Source organism: Saccopteryx bilineata, chromosome 3 (assembly GCF_036850765.1).
Source record: "Saccopteryx bilineata isolate mSacBil1 chromosome 3, mSacBil1_pri_phased_curated, whole genome shotgun sequence".
Taxonomy (NCBI): Eukaryota; Metazoa; Chordata; class Mammalia; order Chiroptera; family Emballonuridae; genus Saccopteryx; species Saccopteryx bilineata.
In genome coordinates this window covers 70,513,007-70,530,458 of record NC_089492.1, presented here as the reverse complement: position 1 = coordinate 70,530,458, position 17,452 = coordinate 70,513,007, and the positions used below count along the sequence as shown (strand labels likewise).

General features: G+C 42.4%; 2 protein-coding genes across 3 annotated transcripts in view; both read left to right on the top strand.

Moving 5' to 3' along the window:
* Positions 1-72: 72 nt before the first annotated feature.
* Positions 73-8,450, top strand: RPL7 (ribosomal protein L7). Of its 2 annotated transcripts, none has more exons than XM_066266324.1 (7): positions 73-171; positions 911-1,163; positions 1,440-1,606; positions 2,322-2,459; positions 2,588-2,697; positions 3,313-3,522; positions 8,138-8,450. In XM_066266324.1, exons 1-6 carry the CDS (start codon positions 158-160, stop codon positions 3,519-3,521), a joined length of 891 nt encoding a protein of 296 aa, XP_066122421.1. In that variant the 5' UTR covers positions 73-157; the 3' UTR covers position 3,522; positions 8,138-8,450. The 2 variants fall into 2 exon arrangements, with proteins under 2 accessions (XP_066122421.1, XP_066122420.1); XM_066266323.1 differs by lacking the exon at positions 8,138-8,450 and adding an exon at positions 3,810-4,087 and having other exon boundaries at positions 74-171.
* A 1,500-nt stretch (positions 8,451-9,950) lies between these two features.
* The window catches only part of C3H8orf89 (chromosome 3 C8orf89 homolog), a 40,745-nt gene continuing 33,243 nt past the window's right edge, over positions 9,951-17,452 (top strand). The window contains exon 1 of the mRNA XM_066264689.1: positions 9,951-10,113. The gene's annotated coding sequence lies outside the window, so the exon portion shown is untranslated. The remainder of the gene's footprint in view (positions 10,114-17,452) is intronic.

Sequence of the window (17,452 nt, the reverse complement as noted above, 5' to 3'; positions counted from 1 at the left end):
GCAAGCATTTCTTAATTTTGCATCTGCCAGGCGAGTTCTCAGTTCTGAGTTCTTTTCTGGCTTATTTTGAGACACCTATGAATGGGGGGGGCCTCACGCGCCGTCTTTAAGTGAACTGTGCGCATGCGCTAACTTCCTCTTTTTTCCGGCTGGAACCATGGAGGGTGCCGAGTAAGTTGCTCTTCATTCTTTCCAGAATCCTTTTCCATCCTTGAAACAAGAGACCTTTTGTCTCACTCTTCCCTGGCCCAACTATAGCCCAAACCTTTGTCCACTTGTGTGTGTGTTTATGACGTTTTGTGACAGTGGTAGTGTCCGCTAGCTAATACGGAATGCAGACGTTGGCCTTGGGCTGAGGTTTTGGAGTTAAGAGAACGAGGCGAGGTGGGAGATCTGAATGGGTGCGCAATCGCCCCGCTGTCCAGTCCGCCGTCTTTGAGGGAGGCACAAAACCTCTGAATTGGTTTGGTTGGTATTTGGTCTAGGTGTCCCTGCCTTGCGGCCTTTGCTTTCAGCATGTGGGATTTGAGGCCTGAAATCGGGGTGGTGGTAAGACTTTTTTTGTTTTCTGAGGTTGTTTTCTTGAGAAGCCTAAGCCCTTGTTAAGAGTCTGAGGGATCAGTGTCTTGCAGCAGCCTCTCATTTTCTTAACCTTGCTGTGGAGGTTGGGATCAGGCGCTGAGTAGACGTGAATTTGTTGTCTTTTGGCTTCCAGGTAAGCAATGTCCGTGTTAAAGGTGGTAGCGTAGGATTCCCTAAAATGTGCATCTCGGCGCAGTAGCACGCCAAAGCAGCTAAAGATACAACTGTTAAAGCATGTGACAGTGGTCCTGTTAAATGACAGTGCTCAGCAATAGGTGAGTGTGGTGCTGTGAGTTTTTTAACTATTACTATTGTTTGCTAATGCCAGAGACAAGAAGAATGCTAATGTCAAAGAGAAGAAGAACGCTAATGTCAAAGAGAAGAAGACTGCTAATGTCAGAGAGAAGAAGACTGCTAATGTCAGAGAGAAGAAGACTGCCAGTGCCACTGAGAAGAAGAATGCCAATGCCAGTGAGAAGAAGAAAAAGATTCCTGCTGTGCCGGAAACCCTGAAGAAAAAGCGAAGGAATTTTGCAGAGCTGAAGATCAAGCGCCTGAGAAAGAAGTTTGCCCAGAAGATGGTAAGTAAAGTTTTTTGAGGCCCTGACAGTGTAAGGGAGAGGGAGGCTTTGGAGTTAACAGTGAGGACGTTCTTAGCAAGACGTGTGTACTTTACCTGCAGTACCAGGGAACTTGGTTAGCTCCTCAGGGGGTATCTGCTTTCTGGGAGGGTAATGCAAACTGACAAGGAAAAAAGTTTCACGGGAAGATTCATTTTCTTGTAAAGAACTGGCATTCCTAATTGTAGGGTTGTGGGAGCTAAAAAATCAGATGAATAACTGATTATTGTGTTTCAGCTGCGAAAGGCCAGGAGGAAACTCATCTATGAGAAAGCTAAGCACTATCACAAGGAGTACAGGCAGATGTACAGAACTGAGATTCGAATGGCTAGGATGGCGAGAAAGGCTGGCAACTTCTATGTACCTGCAGAACCCAAATTGGCGTTTGTCATCAGGATCAGAGGGTAAGTTCATTTTTTACTGCAGTCTGGTTTTGAGGTGGGAACTGCAGTCTCAGCAGAGTAAACACTACTTTTGGAAATCTTGGTTCTGAGATAAAAAAAATTTTAGCAGTAGCCTGAACAAGAGGGAGTTATTTTAAATGGTTTAGTTGCAAGGCTTGAGATCAAAGTCCTTACCCATTCTGTAATTCTGCTGACTGCCCTTAAGTTTGGTGTCCTGGTGGGAACTTCAACAATCGTTAAAATGTTAGAGCAAAGATGTGTACAAAACTAGGAAGTGGTAAAAAGGGTCGGGGGAAGTTTTGATGTCATAGGTACGTGTTCAAAGACAGTTTACTTGGGGAGGAGGCAAGCGGGAAGAGGTGATAGAAAAAGACAGCTAAGTAAGGAAAAAACACTAGGGGTCTTTGTAACATAAGAGGATTTCTATCTATATAGGTGGGACTTTTCCAAAATTATAATAGTTTCCTGTCCTTTATTTTAAAGATTTCTGATAAGCCACGTGAAGCCCCAGTTCAGTAGTTCAGTTGGTTAGTGTCATCTCAGCATTCCAAGGTAGTGGGTTCAATCCCTGGTCAGGACATACAAAAGAGGCAAATAGTGAATGGATGGAACAACAAATTGATGTCTCTCTCTCCTCCTTCCTCTCTCTAAAATCAATAATGTTAATAAAAAAAAGTTAAAGAGCCAAGTGAGTTTTGGTCGTTTTTCACTGCAGTATCAACGGTGTGAGCCCAAAGGTCCGCAAGGTTCTGCAGCTGCTGCGCCTGCGCCAGATCTTCAACGGCACCTTCGTGAAGCTCAACAAGGCTTCGGTTAACATGCTGAGGATCGTGGAACCATATATTGCATGGGGGTAAGTCTTTTCCTTGGATTTGTTTCGTAAATTGGCTATGTTAGCAAAATGAATTTTGGGTGTTTTGACAGCAGTAACCTTACTCTGTGGTCATTTCATGTTTACTCTGTGTCTTTTTCATATTTCAGGTACCCAAACTTGAAGTCAGTAAATGAATTGATCTACAAGCGTGGTTATGGCAAAATCAACAAAAAACGAATTGCTCTGACGGATAACACATTGATTGCTCGATCTCTTGGTAGGTTCTGCTTATTTGGGGAAAGTTTGATAATAGACAGAGTTAGTATTTTCTCTTGGGCCTTATGACCCTGCATCTTTCTTTCTTTCTTTCTTTTTTTTTTTTTTTTTTTTTGTATTTTTTTTTTTTTTTTTATTTTTCCGAAGCTAGAAACGGGGAGAGACAGTCAGACAGACTCCTGCATGCGCCTGATTGGGACCCACCCAGCACGCCCATCAGGGGGCGACGCTCTGCTGCCACCAGAGCCACTCCAGCGCCTGGGGCAGAGGCCAAGGAGCCATCCCCAGCGCCTGGGCCATCTCTGCTCCAGTGGAGCCTCGGCTGCGGGAGGGGAAGAGAGAGACAGAGAGGAAGGACAGGGGGAGGGGTGGAGAAGCAGATGGGCGCTTCTCCTGTGTGCCCTGGCCGGAAATCGAACCGGGGACTTCTACAGCCAGGCTGACGCTCTACCACTGAGCCAACCGGCCAGGACCTCATTTTTCTTTTTTTTTTACTCTTAGTTTATTTTTAAATCTGCTACAACCTGTAATTGTGCTTGTTGAATGCCTTAAAATTTAGTAAATTTTAAAAAAATTAACAGTTCTAATCATCTTGACCTTAAATTAAAATGTTCAGGTAAATATGGTATCATTTGCATGGAGGATCTGATTCATGAGATCTATACTGTTGGAAAACGCTTCAAAGAAGCAAACAACTTCTTGTGGCCCTTCAAATTATCTTCTCCACGTGGTGGAATGAAGAAAAAGACCACCCACTTTGTAGAAGGTGGGGATGCTGGTAACAGGGAAGACCAGATCAACAGGCTTATCAGAAGGATGAACTAAGGTGAGCAACTACTAGAGAGCAGTTTACTTAGCATTAGAGTAAAAGTGGTGCGATCTTGAATACTTCTTTCATTGAATACCAAAGGGTTCTAATCAGTAGACTTAGTGGGGGGAATCAGCCATCTTACATGGTTGCCGTTGGTTTGGTATTACTCCTTTGAGAACATTTATGGAGGGAAGAAAAGCTGGGGATCTTTTTTTTCCTACTTACAAGTGGAAACTGAATTGGTACAGTTAAGTTTTAGCTCTTAAGGTGGTTTCTTTAATAGGTTTTTTTTTTCCTTTCAGGTATCTACCATGGTTATTTTTGTAATCTGGTCATTTAATAAACGACAAAGAGACGGCTTTAAAGTTGAAATGTATTGTTGTCTTGGTGACTTTTTGTTAGCGTGACTGCTGTCCCTTAACTATTCTGACAAATCTGGGTATGTGATAAAAAAAAAAAAAAAAAAAGGCGAAATCAACAGCCACTGCATCCAAAACGGGTTCAGTTTGTATCTTGTGAAAAACATTTCTTGGGTGTAGTAAGGACTGACTTGTCTGTATAAAAGAGAATTACTAATTTTTCACTTTTGAATTGTGTCATTGAATTATCCAAATCGGTCTATCCTAAGAAAGCCTATTTCATGGACCTTGGTGCATGATTTATAAATAACGAAAATAGTTTACAGATAAAAATAATTTATTGCTGAAATTCCACTTTCTCAGGCGTTGGTTTGCCTGTAAAGTACCATATAAATGTGTTTTTTTCTATGTCCTTTTTCTTGTTTTGTATCTTCTGTTTTGGTAAGTTTTCCATTATGTGTTTGTATATATTATAAAGGATGAAACAAAATTAGTGCCCATTGATACTAGGTATATGGAGCACCTAAAGCATTCCTAATGGAACTATTGAGCAAAACCTTTAAGTTTTCGTGTTTTATAAATAACACTCCTGTACATTTCATATATCAAATTAGTGAATGAAAGTATTTTTGTTTGTTTCTCTATTTTTAGTGAAGGAAAGGGGAGAGAGACAGGAACATCTATCTGTTCCTGTATGTGCCCTCACCAGGGATCGAACTAGCAACTTCTGTGCCTCTAACCAACAGATATCCAGCCAGGGCTAGTGAAGGGAAAGTTTTAAGTATAGAGTGTAACATAATGTATGGATAATAATAAAAGTAACGGTTGTGTAGTCCTTTTGGATTGAGGCAAGGTTGTGATGCATATGAAACAGAAGGATGCCTTGTTCATTCTTCTGATGTTCTTGCAACAGAATCATTATTTTCTTTAGTATTTAAAAGTTGCTAGACAAATACATATAATAATTTCTTTAAATTCTTTGGTCTTAGAAGCTGTTTGTCTGGACTAGTGAGAATTCTGGAGAGAAATTAATCTTTAGTTTATAAAATCAGTGTTACCTGCCTGTGCATACCATTGTTTTGTAAGAAACTTAGTGTCTTAGTAAACAGTTGGAACAATGTACAAAAAAAATCAATGTACATTAATATCTAGGTGGAGCCTAAGTGAGTTGTGAAGTTACCTATTTTGTTTTACTGCTGTGTAGAGTCCATCCCCCTAGCCTTTGCTCATCCAGTATCCTGAAAAGTAGAAGGGCCTCAAGAAAATCTTGTTGTTGCAAGAGTTGTGCAGATAGCATACTGCTAATTAGGCATGGGTGGGTGGGAGAAATAAATGTAGGAATTGGGCAAGTAATAAATAGAAGTGGCACTCTATATGGGTGGTGGCATTTAACACAGCTTATTAATTTTTTTAGAATGGTTTTAGGTTCAAAGTACAGTAGAGGTTAGATACAGTAGTCCCCTGCCCCTTTATCCACAGAGGAATATTCCAAGAGCCCCCTGTGGATATCTGAAACTGGATAGTACCCAAATCCTGTATATACTGTTTTTATACATACATACCTGTGATAAAGTTTTGTTGTAAATTAGGCACAGTAAGAAATTAACAACAGTAATAAAATAGGATAACAATGTAATGTAAGTTATGGGAATGTAGCATTAAGTAAAAGGTTTATTTAAACACAAACACTACAATATCAGGATAGTCTGCTCACTTAGAACGCTACTGAATGACTAATAGGCATGAAGTGTATATATTATATATACAATGTGGACACACTGGACTGTGTAGACTAGGTACCACCAGTGCAGGTGTAGGATTTCATCACTACTCGGAATGCTGTGCCATTTAAAACTTATGTTTACTTGTGGAATTTTCATGTATTTTTGGGCCATGGTTGACCCAGATAACTGAAATCATAAAGTAAAGTTGTGGATAAGGGCACTACCATACAAGACTTTACATGTTTGCCCTGTCCCCAAACACAGTTGACAGCAATAGGTTTGTTAGGACCCCGGAACATTGCCACATCATTGCCCACAGTAGCACTGCTATTGAAAATGGTGAGGAATAGGACATTCTGCAGGAATATCTAGGGTAAGGAAATGGATTGTTGGCTATATCTGGCCTTTGCAGATAACATTGCTCTTTTGAATCCTGAAAATTCAACCTCTGCCCATGTAAATTACTTTACAGTTGGGACCAGAGAATGGGGACATGTATGAGAAAGTTCAGGAGTAGGGAGGAGTTGCAAACATCTAGACTAAGATTGCCACAGAGAACTTGAATGTACTTTCTTTGGAATTAAGGAACCTAGAAAGTTTCAGAGTAGGGACAAAGAGCATGCTGCCAGGTGACAGTTTCAGCTGTCGGTTTCCTGGTGAGTGAAGTGGGATAGCTGGTCTGCCTTCATCACAGGCTGTGAAGTCCTTTGAACTGTTCAAACCTATTTAAATGCAGGCTGATACCTTATTTTACTTAGCCCATCTCTCCTAAAAGTCCCTTCTATAAGGGACTGTCGACAAGAAAGCTAAAAACTGAAATTTTGGGCCACCCAATAGGTGCTACTTCCACAATGTACACCTCACATGTACATTTCCATTTGTACCCTTCACTGTGCCACCTTTATCAGGTCTCCCCTCGCTGTCCCCATCTTCATATAGTGTCATCTGTTGCGCTCACTGGCCATCAGTTGATGTTACCTTGTGTCATTTAGAATGGTGCTTTTCAGATGCTGGTCCACGGACCAGTTCACCAGAAACTGGAAGAGTTAACTACCCTGATGTTCTGTGAAGATTGTAGATTCAGTGAGCTTAGTCGAATTCACTTACGTTCCGGGTGATTTCGTCTTAGCAGCTCTGAAATCTATTTTCACTGGTTCCCAATTGTAAAAAGGTTGAAAACCCCTGGTTCAGTAGGTTACTCTGATTGGCTGGGTCAAGAATGCTGGCTCTGAGGCCAAACTGCTTGGATTCATATCCAGCCTCCAGTTCATAGCTTAACAGATTTTGTTTCCTTATCAGCAAAATGGGAGAAATAGACCTACTTTCATAGGATTTTAGTGAGATAGTGTCAGGTCAAATAAAATGGTTAGAGTAGTGCCAGGCTCAAAGTGCTAAGTAAACACTGTTTACTTTTTTTTTTTTTTGTATTTTTCTGAAGCTAGAAACGGGGAGAGACAGTCAGACAGACTCCCGCATGCGCCCGACTGGGATCCACCCAGCACGCCCACCAGGGGGCGATGCTCTGCCGTGACCAGAGCCACCCTAGCACCTGGGGCAGAAGCCAAGGAGCCATCCCCAGCGCCCGGGCCATCTTTGCTCCAATGGAGCCTTGGCTGCGGGAGGGGAAGAGAGAGACAGAGAGGAAAGAGGGAGGGGGGGTGGAGAAGCAAATGGGCGCTTCTCCTATGTGCCCTGGCCAGGAATTGAACCCGGGTCCCCTGCACGCCAGGTCGACGCTCTACCACTGAGCCAACCGGCCAGGGCCACTGTTTACTATTTATTGTAAACTTGGACACTTATCAGGAGTATACCAATGAAAATAAGCCTCAGCTTTCATGTGTGAGTGTAATGGGCAAGACAGATGGAGCAAACAGTGGGAAGTAAAGGCTACAGGATGTCTAGGATGTGACAGGTTCTTGGATGAGGTCTTTGGGGACCACCTCTAAGGGGAGATTGACAACTTCTACCACTAGAGAACTTCAGCCAACTTCCTAACTGTCCCCATCTTCATAAAGTGTCATCTGTTGCACTCACTGGCCATCAGTTGATGTTAACTTGTTGTCATTTAGAACAGTGCTTTTCAGCTGCTGGTCCACGGACCAGTTCACCAGAAACTGGAAGAGTTAACTACCCTGATGTTCTGTGAAGATTGTAGACTCAGTGAGTTTAGTCGAATTCACTTATGTTCAGGGTGATTTCTGAAAAAACATTGCCACTGTTTCTTCCTTGGCAGATTTGGTATCAAACTGGCCAGAATATTCTCATTCACATACCTCCCTTTTGGATAGTAACTATTTAAGGCCAGCCTTTTTTTTTTTTATTATACCTAGTACTTGACATGTAACATTCACAGGTATTCCTCATTTTACTGGGTGTCACAGATGCACTTTTACAAATTGAAGGCAAGATTCTCCACCAGCAAAACGATTCCGACTTGCTTTGTTACAGTAGTCTAGAACCAAACCCGCATTATATCAAGGTATGCTTATAAGCATTAAGTATGTTTCCTATTGCTTCTGTAACAAAACAGATTTCTTGTCTTAACAGTTCTGGATATCAGAAGTCCAAAATCCAGTTCACTGGGCCAAACCAAGGTGCCAGCAGGCCTGCCTGTCTTCTGCGTGCTCGGTAGAGGGGAATACTCAGTTTCCTTGCCTGCTCTGAAAGTGCCTTGCACTTGGCTCATCAGCCCTTCCTCCACCTTCACAATGCAGTTTCTGCTTCCATCTTTCCATCATCTGGCTCTGATCCTCCTGACCTCCCTCTTATAAAGATCCTTGTTAATGCATTGGGCCACCCAGGCAATCCAGGTTAATCTCCCATCTCAATTTCCTTAATCTCAGTACATCTGCAAAGTCCCTACATAAAGTACATTCTCAGGTTTCAGGAATTAGGACAGGGAAATATTTGGAAGGGCCATTTGATCTTTTAATAAAGTATATATATATGGCTCCTATCTCTATTTTTTCTTTACCCTCAAAATGAGAATCTTCTAAAGTAGGGTCTTGGTGTTTGTAATCTCATGTCTGGAATACTCAGCCCTCAGGTCTGTTTACTTGGCTTTTTCATAGCACCTCTTCCTGCCTGAAGTAACTTCTGTTTACTTGGTTTTGAGTCCTTGCTTTCTCTGTTCTAGTAATTACAACATTGCCTGATGCATTGCAAGGGTCTTAACGGGCAATAGCCATTTAAAATGTGTCTCCAGTTGGCACATGTAGTCTTTGCAAGTTTAGACAGAGGCTGGAATGTGGTTTATGGGTTTCACTGTATAGGAATAGTATGTGAAAACAACATGTTAGGATAAGAAAGGAGATAGATCCTGCTGTGAGGGTTGGGAAGTTTCATGAAGGAGGCAGGAGGATGTGGATACCTGGTTATGGAGCAACGGGCAAGGTAGAGAGTTGGGACAGAGACAATGGGGGTGGGGTGGGGTTTTTTTAAGTTCTTCGTGTCATTTTAATGTGCAGCCTATTTAGGTAAATATACCACTTATCCCTATTTTCTAGAAGAGTTACTGTTCCTCCCTCAGGATCACACAACTGAGTGGTGGGCTAGTACTAGGTTCCAGGTCTAATTTGACTTGGTTTCCTTAACCAGAGGAACTAGGAAAGGTTAGTATCAAGCTTAATTAAAACAGAAGTGGACTTAAGTGCATTTCCATGAATTTTGTAGGACCTAAAACCTTATTACTAGGGCTAAACTTCCAGCCCTATTGTGGGGTCAAGAAATGAAGGCAGAGGGTTTAGAACAATTTGGAAAGATTCCACTGTGCAAGTGAGGGTGCTAGACTTACATGCTAGGGACAGGACACGCACATAAAGCTTTCACCAAGGAACCCAGACAAAGAAGCATAGAACACGGAATGCCCATGGGCATGGGGAGAGAATTCGGGGATGATTCTGTCACCTAAGACTGGACTAGCCTGGTGTCCGGGGTTGATTACTGGCCTGTTTGAGAGACCCAGACTCATCAGTACTCTGGAGACCCTGGCTAGTTTGAATCTTAAATGCAACTCAGAACTGTACGTCGCCAGCTCTGCCCACCTGCCTACCACCCACCCGTGTTTGGCGTACCTTTTGTGCCCCTCTGACACTGGGACCACCGACTCAGGTCTGCCAGCTTTGTTTCAGCACGTCCTCGCCCCAACTCCGAAGGTGGCTGCCGCACCTAGGGTGAGTCCTTGGGGTGGGCGGGGACGGTGTCTCTTCGCCACCCAACCGCTGACCAGAGTGGTAACCTAACTTGGCCCTTTCCCGGAGGGGTGTGTCGGCGACGGCGAGGGCAACCGGAAGCCCTGGGCACCTGGCAACGGGTGCGAGTCGGGTGGCAGCCGCGGAGCATGATCACTCCGACCCCGAGAGCAGCGCTGGAGCGAGCACAAGACCGCTTGCCCTTTCCGGCTACTGCTGCGTCCTGCCCCGCCCCCCAGCCAGCCTAGGCCGGGGGCTCGTACCGCTGCCTGCCTCCGCCCTGGCCCAGATTGCGAAGGAGCCCTTCCCCTCCACTGTGAAGCTGTGGGGACAGTGAGTGCGGCTGCGGTCCGGCCCGGGGGGTCAGGGATTTTGCCCGGGCAGGGCTTGTAGGCGAGGCCCCGTCCAGGAAGGGGAAACTACCCCAGCGAGGCACATGGGTCACTGCAAGTGTTTTCTTCGAGGGGACCTGGTAGGGAGGCCGGGGCTGAGGATGACCCAGGCCAGTAGGTGGGGTCAGGGGAGGAGGAGATGGGAGTGGAAGAGTGGAACCAGGGGAGGGCCTCCGCCAGTCCTTCACCTTTGCATACTTACCCCCCCCCCCCCCGCGCCCCTCCCGTTCTGTTACAGGCTAGTCCCCACAGCCATCCCTCCAGTGGTCACACCCCTGCAGGTCGGCCCTGCAGGGTTTCACTGAGGGGGAGGGGGAGTGTTTACTCACCCTCCCCCCCTCCCCGCACACACTTGTACCCAGCCATGTGGATGGAACAGGCCTAGGACGCTGACCTTGTTAAGTAGATAAGCCTGGCCCTGTTTTCATGGTCAACATTTCTCTATACCAGGGGTCCCCAAACTTTTTACACAGGGGGCCAGTTCACTGTCCCTCAGACCGTTGGAGGGCTGGAATATAAAAAAAACTATGAACAAATTCCTATGCACACTGCACATATTTTAAAGTAAAAAAAAACGGGAACAAATACAATATTTAAAATAAAGAACAAGTCAATTTAAATCAACAAACTGACCAATATTTCAATGGGAACTATGCTCCTCTCACTGACCACCAATGAAAGAGGTGCCCTTCCAGAAATACGGCGGGGGCCGCATGTGGCCCGCGGGCCATAGTTTGGGGACCCCTGCTCTATACCTTTCTGATTTACCTGTAATTTGTGTGTTTCTGTTTTCATGAGGGATTAAAAATACTAGAAAAGATTTGTGTGATGCATGTCTTATGTTCTAATGTACTGGTCATTTCTCCTTCAACCTTTTTGGGGCTGTGGACATGAAAACTATGGAGCAGCTCTCTAGACAAAGGCAATTTAGCATCTGTTTTTTGGGTATTGTTCCCCAAAGAACTGAGTTCCTGCTCTTCTTAATTGACTTTCTGTACATTCCTAATGGTGAGTTACAATGGCATTTCTTCAAAAAATACTTCCCGACATTTCCTATTTTAAGTTATTAAATTTTTGAAATTACTTTATGATATATCAGTACTTCTCTCATTCAAGCAGCACAGAAGTATATAGAGTTTGAGGTGAAAGCCCTCTCTCCTTTCTAGTCTTTATAACATTTATTTGAGTTAATTTAATAACACTTATTCAAGTTAACTTAATGTTTATCCTTCCATTCTCTTTTTTTAAATTCTTGATCATCAGTGGAATCATATATGGATTCTTCCAAGAAATTGCCTTTTTCATGAAGATGATAAGACTAATACCTATCATATCGGTTTACCAAAGTCTGCAATGAATATTTCACAGATGCATCGTACAGGTGTGATCATATGGTACAGATGTACCATAATTTATGTAACCATCTTGCATTAAGATTGGTTCCAATTTTCCCTTATCACATACAATGCAACAATGAACATTCTTACACCTGGGAATAGTTCTACAAAATGAATTATTTGAAGTGGAATTGCTGGGTAAGGTGTATATACATTAAAATTTTTGGTGAGCTCTGGCCTTCCAAAAAGTCTTTACTGGTTGACATTCCCATCAACAGGCTGTGTTTAGAAAAGTCCATGTTTACTAATTTATTTTATTTTTTTGTTTTGTTTATTTAATTGATAGGTGAGGTAAATTGGAGCTATCAGAATAGTTTGCCTTTTATATAGAAATTTCTGTAATCTGACCCTTTATAGATTTTAGCACATTCATTCATTTCTGCTCTACAGTACTTTAACCTTTTGAGGAATCTGGGCAAGGGCTGATGCAGTCACATTGGCTCTTTCTTCTGTCATGTTTGTGACCATGGAGCCCAGGGTGAACACAATGCCATGTTCTCCAGAGCTCTGGGCAAACTCTTCCATTTCCTCAGGCAGAGGTTTAGCAGGCTTGCAGTGGAGCCCTCCAACAAATTCAAAATGTGGCAAAAGTGGGTGAGGAAATTCAAAATTCCAATAGGTTCAAATGAGCCACATTTCAGCTTTCCCCATTAACTCAGACATTTTAGTGGGTCTTCCCATCCCTTGAATTCCGGGTAGGTCCCTGCTCAACGTTGGGTGCCAGTTGTGGACAAGTCCTGCCGCGGGTAAGGACGATGGAGACACAAAGACCCGACTCCGGGACCGGGACCAGGTTCAGTGACGCGCGTTTACCATTATTTTAAAACAAAACAACAGCTTCCACTTAACTGTTGATCCTTGTCATTTGATTGGGGAAAGCCATAGCTCATTATGCTGCTTTTATTGGAGTACTTGTGAGGAGGAACTTTATTGACCATTTGTATTTTTTTCTATAATGAGATATCTGTTCTTTAATGAATACAATCTCTATAGGGTTCGTTTTTATTTTGATTTCTAAGTATCTTTGTACATAAAAGAAATTAAGATATTCAGTTCTTCATGTCTTCATTTGAAAAGTTACTCTGGGTGCTTCTGGGCAGTGAGATGACATGAAAGGGACTCCATTTTGCTTTATTGTATTTCCAATGAGGCCACAATATGATAAGGTGATTTTTGGCTATGCAGCTGAGCTGGAAGCGAAGAGAAGGAAATGCCCAGGTGCCAGGAACCAAGGAATGCTCATATAGGAAGCCACTGAGGAGCATCCGCTGGAAGCTGGAAGTCACAAAGAGTACTGTTATCGTTACTATTATTGCATCACAAATTTCTTCAACACAGTAGTCACAGAAAACAACCACTGATTGTGCCCATAGATTCTGTGGGTTAGGAATTAGGACAGTGCAAAGCAGGGACAACTTGTCTCCACTTCACCATGCGTGGGGCTCTGATGGAAGATGGAGGCTTGGGGCTGCAGCTCCTACAGGCTTCTTCACTCCCATGTCTGGTGGTTGGTGCTGGCTGTGGGCGTTGGCTGGACCTTTTACATGGCAGACTCTTCCTGTTACCTGGCTTCCTCACAAAATGGTGGCTGGGGCTCAAAGGAAGGGTGAGTATCCCAAGAAAGAGAGCCAAAGGAAGTTGTATCACATTTTATGACCTGGCCTTGGAAATCACACAGACCCTTCTGGGTCTTATTGACTGAGGAAGTTAAGTTTCAGTGAGGGAAACAGGAACTTCACTTTGTGAAGAGGAGTGGCAACATTACATTGAAGGAAGAGCATGTGGGAATGGAATATGTTTTAGTACATTTTTTGAAAAGTATAACCCACCACAAGAGCCCCGGCACTGAGCTAATAACTAGAAAGACAACCTCTATTGGTCTGAGCAGTATGCGAGGAAGCTAGCCATCCACTTGAACTAGGAAGAAAACCAGCCACTAGACATTAGAGCAGAGGTCCCCAAACTACAGCCCATGGGCCACATGTGGCCCCCTGAGGCCATTTATCCAGCCACACTTCCGGAAGGGGCACCTCTTTCATTGGTGATCAGTGAGAGGAGCACAGGATGCAGATGCAAAGCACGGTGTTGCTCACATACAGTACTACTTCCGGTGATGCAGGACGCACACATCAGGGCTCCGGAAGTGCATCATATCACTTCTTATGGCTAGCAGTGACAAATATGGAACCGGACATTGACCATCCCATTAGCCAAAAGCAGGCCCATAGTTCCCATTGAAATACTGGTCAGTTTGTTGATTTAAATTTACTTGTTCTTTATTTTAAATATTGTATTTGTTCCCATTTTGTTTTTTTACTTTAAAATAAGATATGTGCAGTGTGCATAGGGATTTGTCCATAGTTTTTTTTATAGACCGGCCCTCCAACGGTCTGAGAGACAGTGAGCTGGCCCCCTATACCCTCTACAGTTCAAGTCTGAGGTCTGAATTCACATTACTTCATGGTTCGGGAACCATAATCCAAGGAATCGCCATGTTAACTAGTCTGGCAGCCTGAACCCCAGGTCCAGGCAGAGATGAACGGAAAATCTCTCTGTACAACAAAGTTTCTGTAGCTCAGGGAACAGTGAACTCCTGTAGTTAGCAATCTCTAAAGATGAGCTCACAGTCAAGATTACAAATCACATAAGGAAATGTATCACAAGAAAGGAGACTACAGATTTAGCAAATGGGAGATTTGTATCCCAAAACTAATAAATAAGAGAACACAATGGAAAAAAGTTAAATTTATAATATTCAAGGATATGAATGAGAGTGGAAATTTTGAGGCAAGATCAGGGCAGTATTAAAGAATGGGAGGTCCAGGGTTGCACAGTCTGATTTTGCTGGTCACATTCCTCTGATGGCATGTAGAATGTTCCCTTCTCCTCCGTATGTCCTCTAAATTGATAATTAGATCTAAAGGCTTGATCAAAGTTGAGTCTGATGGCTTTTTTTTTTGCAAGAATACTTAATAAGCATTACTTTGTCAGGAAGTATATCACATCGTTGATCTGAGCTGCCACTGATGATCATCACCATGTCAGTCAGGTTTCTCCAGAGAAACAGACCAGTGTATATATATTTTTTATTTCAAGGAATTGGCTTATGCAATTGTGGGGGCTGGCTGATAAATCCAAAATTTGAAGGCCAGGCCAGCAGGTTGGAAACTCTCAGGCAGGAGTTGTTGCTAGAGTTTTGAGGTAGAATTTTCTTCCTCAGGAAAACTTAGTTTTGTTCTTAAGGCCTTCAACTGATTAGATACGCCCCCTCCACAGGTTTTGAGGGTAATCTCCTTTACTTAAAGTTAACTGACTGTAGATGTTCACTATATCTACAAAATACCTTCACAGCAACACCTAGATTAGTGTTTAACTGAATAGCTAGGTACCAGACCTGAACCAATCTAACATATCAAATTAACCATCACAGTTGCTAAAATCTATTAATCACATAATTAAAGTTTGCAAAATGATGATATTTTAATACTATTAGTCCTTCATTTATTATCTGGGATACTCTGTGAAGGAGAACTTCCCTACATTCATTTGAATAAAGATTTGTTTCTTATATGTAGCAGGTTTCAAAGCAAGTTGATTCTTTAGTACTTTCTAAAGATGATCATGGAAGTGTTTTCTTAAATAATCACAATATATATATGTATTGTGCATATTTAACATTTTAAATCATTGCAGTTAATATATATATATTTTAATAATCTTACTGACGATTTACACATTTCTCCTTTTCATTCATTTTTGGTTTTGTTTTTTTTTGTTTTTTTACAGGGACAGAAAGAGGGATAGATAGGGACAGACAGACAGGAATGGAGAGAGATGAGAAGCATCAATCATCAGTTTTTCATTGCGACACCTTAGTTGGTCATTGATTGCTTTCTCATATGTGCCTTGACTGCGGGCCTTCAACAGACCAAGTAACCCCTTGCTCGAGCCAGCGACCTTGGGTCCAAGCTGACAAGCTTTTTGCTCAAGCCAGATGAGCCTGCACTCAAACTGGCAACCTCCGGGTCTCGAACCTGGGTCCTTCCGCATCCCAGTTCGATGCCCTATTCACTGAGCCACTGCCTGGTCAGGCACAGTTAATATTCTTATTAATGTTCATACTGTCATCTTTGTTCAGTTGGAGCCTCTTCAAGCTCCTCATTCCCTTTCCTCACATTGTGAACGGTACAGTGTATACAGTCCTATATGGCTCCCGGTTCCTCCGGGTGCCACTTCGTTAACTGCTGTCCAGTGTGGCTCTCGGTCTGCTTTGTCCTCTCGCTACCATTCACCTAGTAGATTGCAATAGTCTGCTGATTTGCCTCCTTGGCCCATCTGTCTTTCAACATTGCTGAAGTTAAAACAATGTTATAAAATCTTAGGTCTCATCCTTCCTTAGCTTCCATTATTCATGAGTATGGTCTCCAAAGTATGCTGCATGAGCCTCAAGATAAGATACATTGGGAAAGAAAGTCAGTTCATATTACATATGTAGTATTTTAAATTTGAGAAATTGCACCTAGCTTAACATCTCGCAAGTGCTCAATAGGAGCTCACTGAACAAATTGGACCAGGGGCAAACTTCAGTAAAACATAGTAAATATCTGAGGTTTTGGGGGCCATTGTCTCTATAGCATCTACTCAACGCTGTAGCCAAAGGAAGCTATAAAAAATAGGTAAACAAATGGGCATTTGCTTCTGTGTTCCAATGCAAATTACTTTACTAAACAGGTTGCAGGCTGGGTCTGTCCTGGGAACTATAGTTTGCTGACTCCCGGATTAGAGTTTGGGGGTGCAATAGTTCAGTATTCACTAATTCAGTGTTAACGTCAACTTTCTTGAATGTACCTGTCGTGAATAATGAGAATTGACTTTCATTTTATTTGAAATAAACTTCGTTAATTTTTTTTTTTTTTTACTTAATGTCTGTCTCTCTTTACCTAACTTTTAGGAGAACAAGGACCTTATCTGATTATTTATTTATTTATTTATTTGAGAAGACAGAGCAAGATAGGAAGGGACAGAAATGAAAAGCATCAACTCATAACTGCATCTTTAGTTGCAATTTTAGTTGTTGATTGCCACTGATATGTGACTTGACCAGGGAGCTCCAGCTGAACCAGTGACACCTTGCTCAAGCCAGTGACTTTGGGCTTTAAGGGAGTGACCTTTGGGCTCAAGCCAGTGACTCTAGGATCATGTTGATGATCCCAGGCTCAAGCCAGCAACCCCACACTCAAGCCGGCAACCTTGCAGTTTCTAACCAGGGACCTCAGTGTCCCAGATCGACAGTCTGTCTACCCACTGCACCACCACGGGACAGGCTGGTTCAGTCTTATATCCTTATTGTATGACATATGATTGTCATTTAAAACATTTCTGTTAAGTGAATAAATGAATGTGTGACTAAATAATGAATAGAGAACATTTAACTAACATTTTCTTCTAGTTCTAAACTAGGTGAAAAAAGACAATTTTTAAATATTTGGAATATTTTTAATATAGAAATGTTTAAATGTACCATATTTTGGTGTGCCATTGAAAAGATGGTAATTATTTTACAGCTCCTCAGTTTAAACAATTAGTTTATCTCAATCACGAGTCTCTTTACTGTTCCTTTGAGAGAGCATTTGTTTGAGTGTTTTTTATGCCTGCCCTAGAACATGGGTACTTTGTTCTTTTTTTAACAATTTCTTTTTTGGTCCTATTAAGTACCCTTAATTTTTCTTTTCCACCAGAATTAGGTGGTGCCATTGTTTTCAGGAAACATCAGATCAAAAATATTTTGCTTTTTAAGTTATTTCAGCACACTCCTTAAGTTGTACATTCTTGTAGCTGTGGGTTTTTCCCCCTTAACATTTCTTCCTCCTAACTTTTTATTGT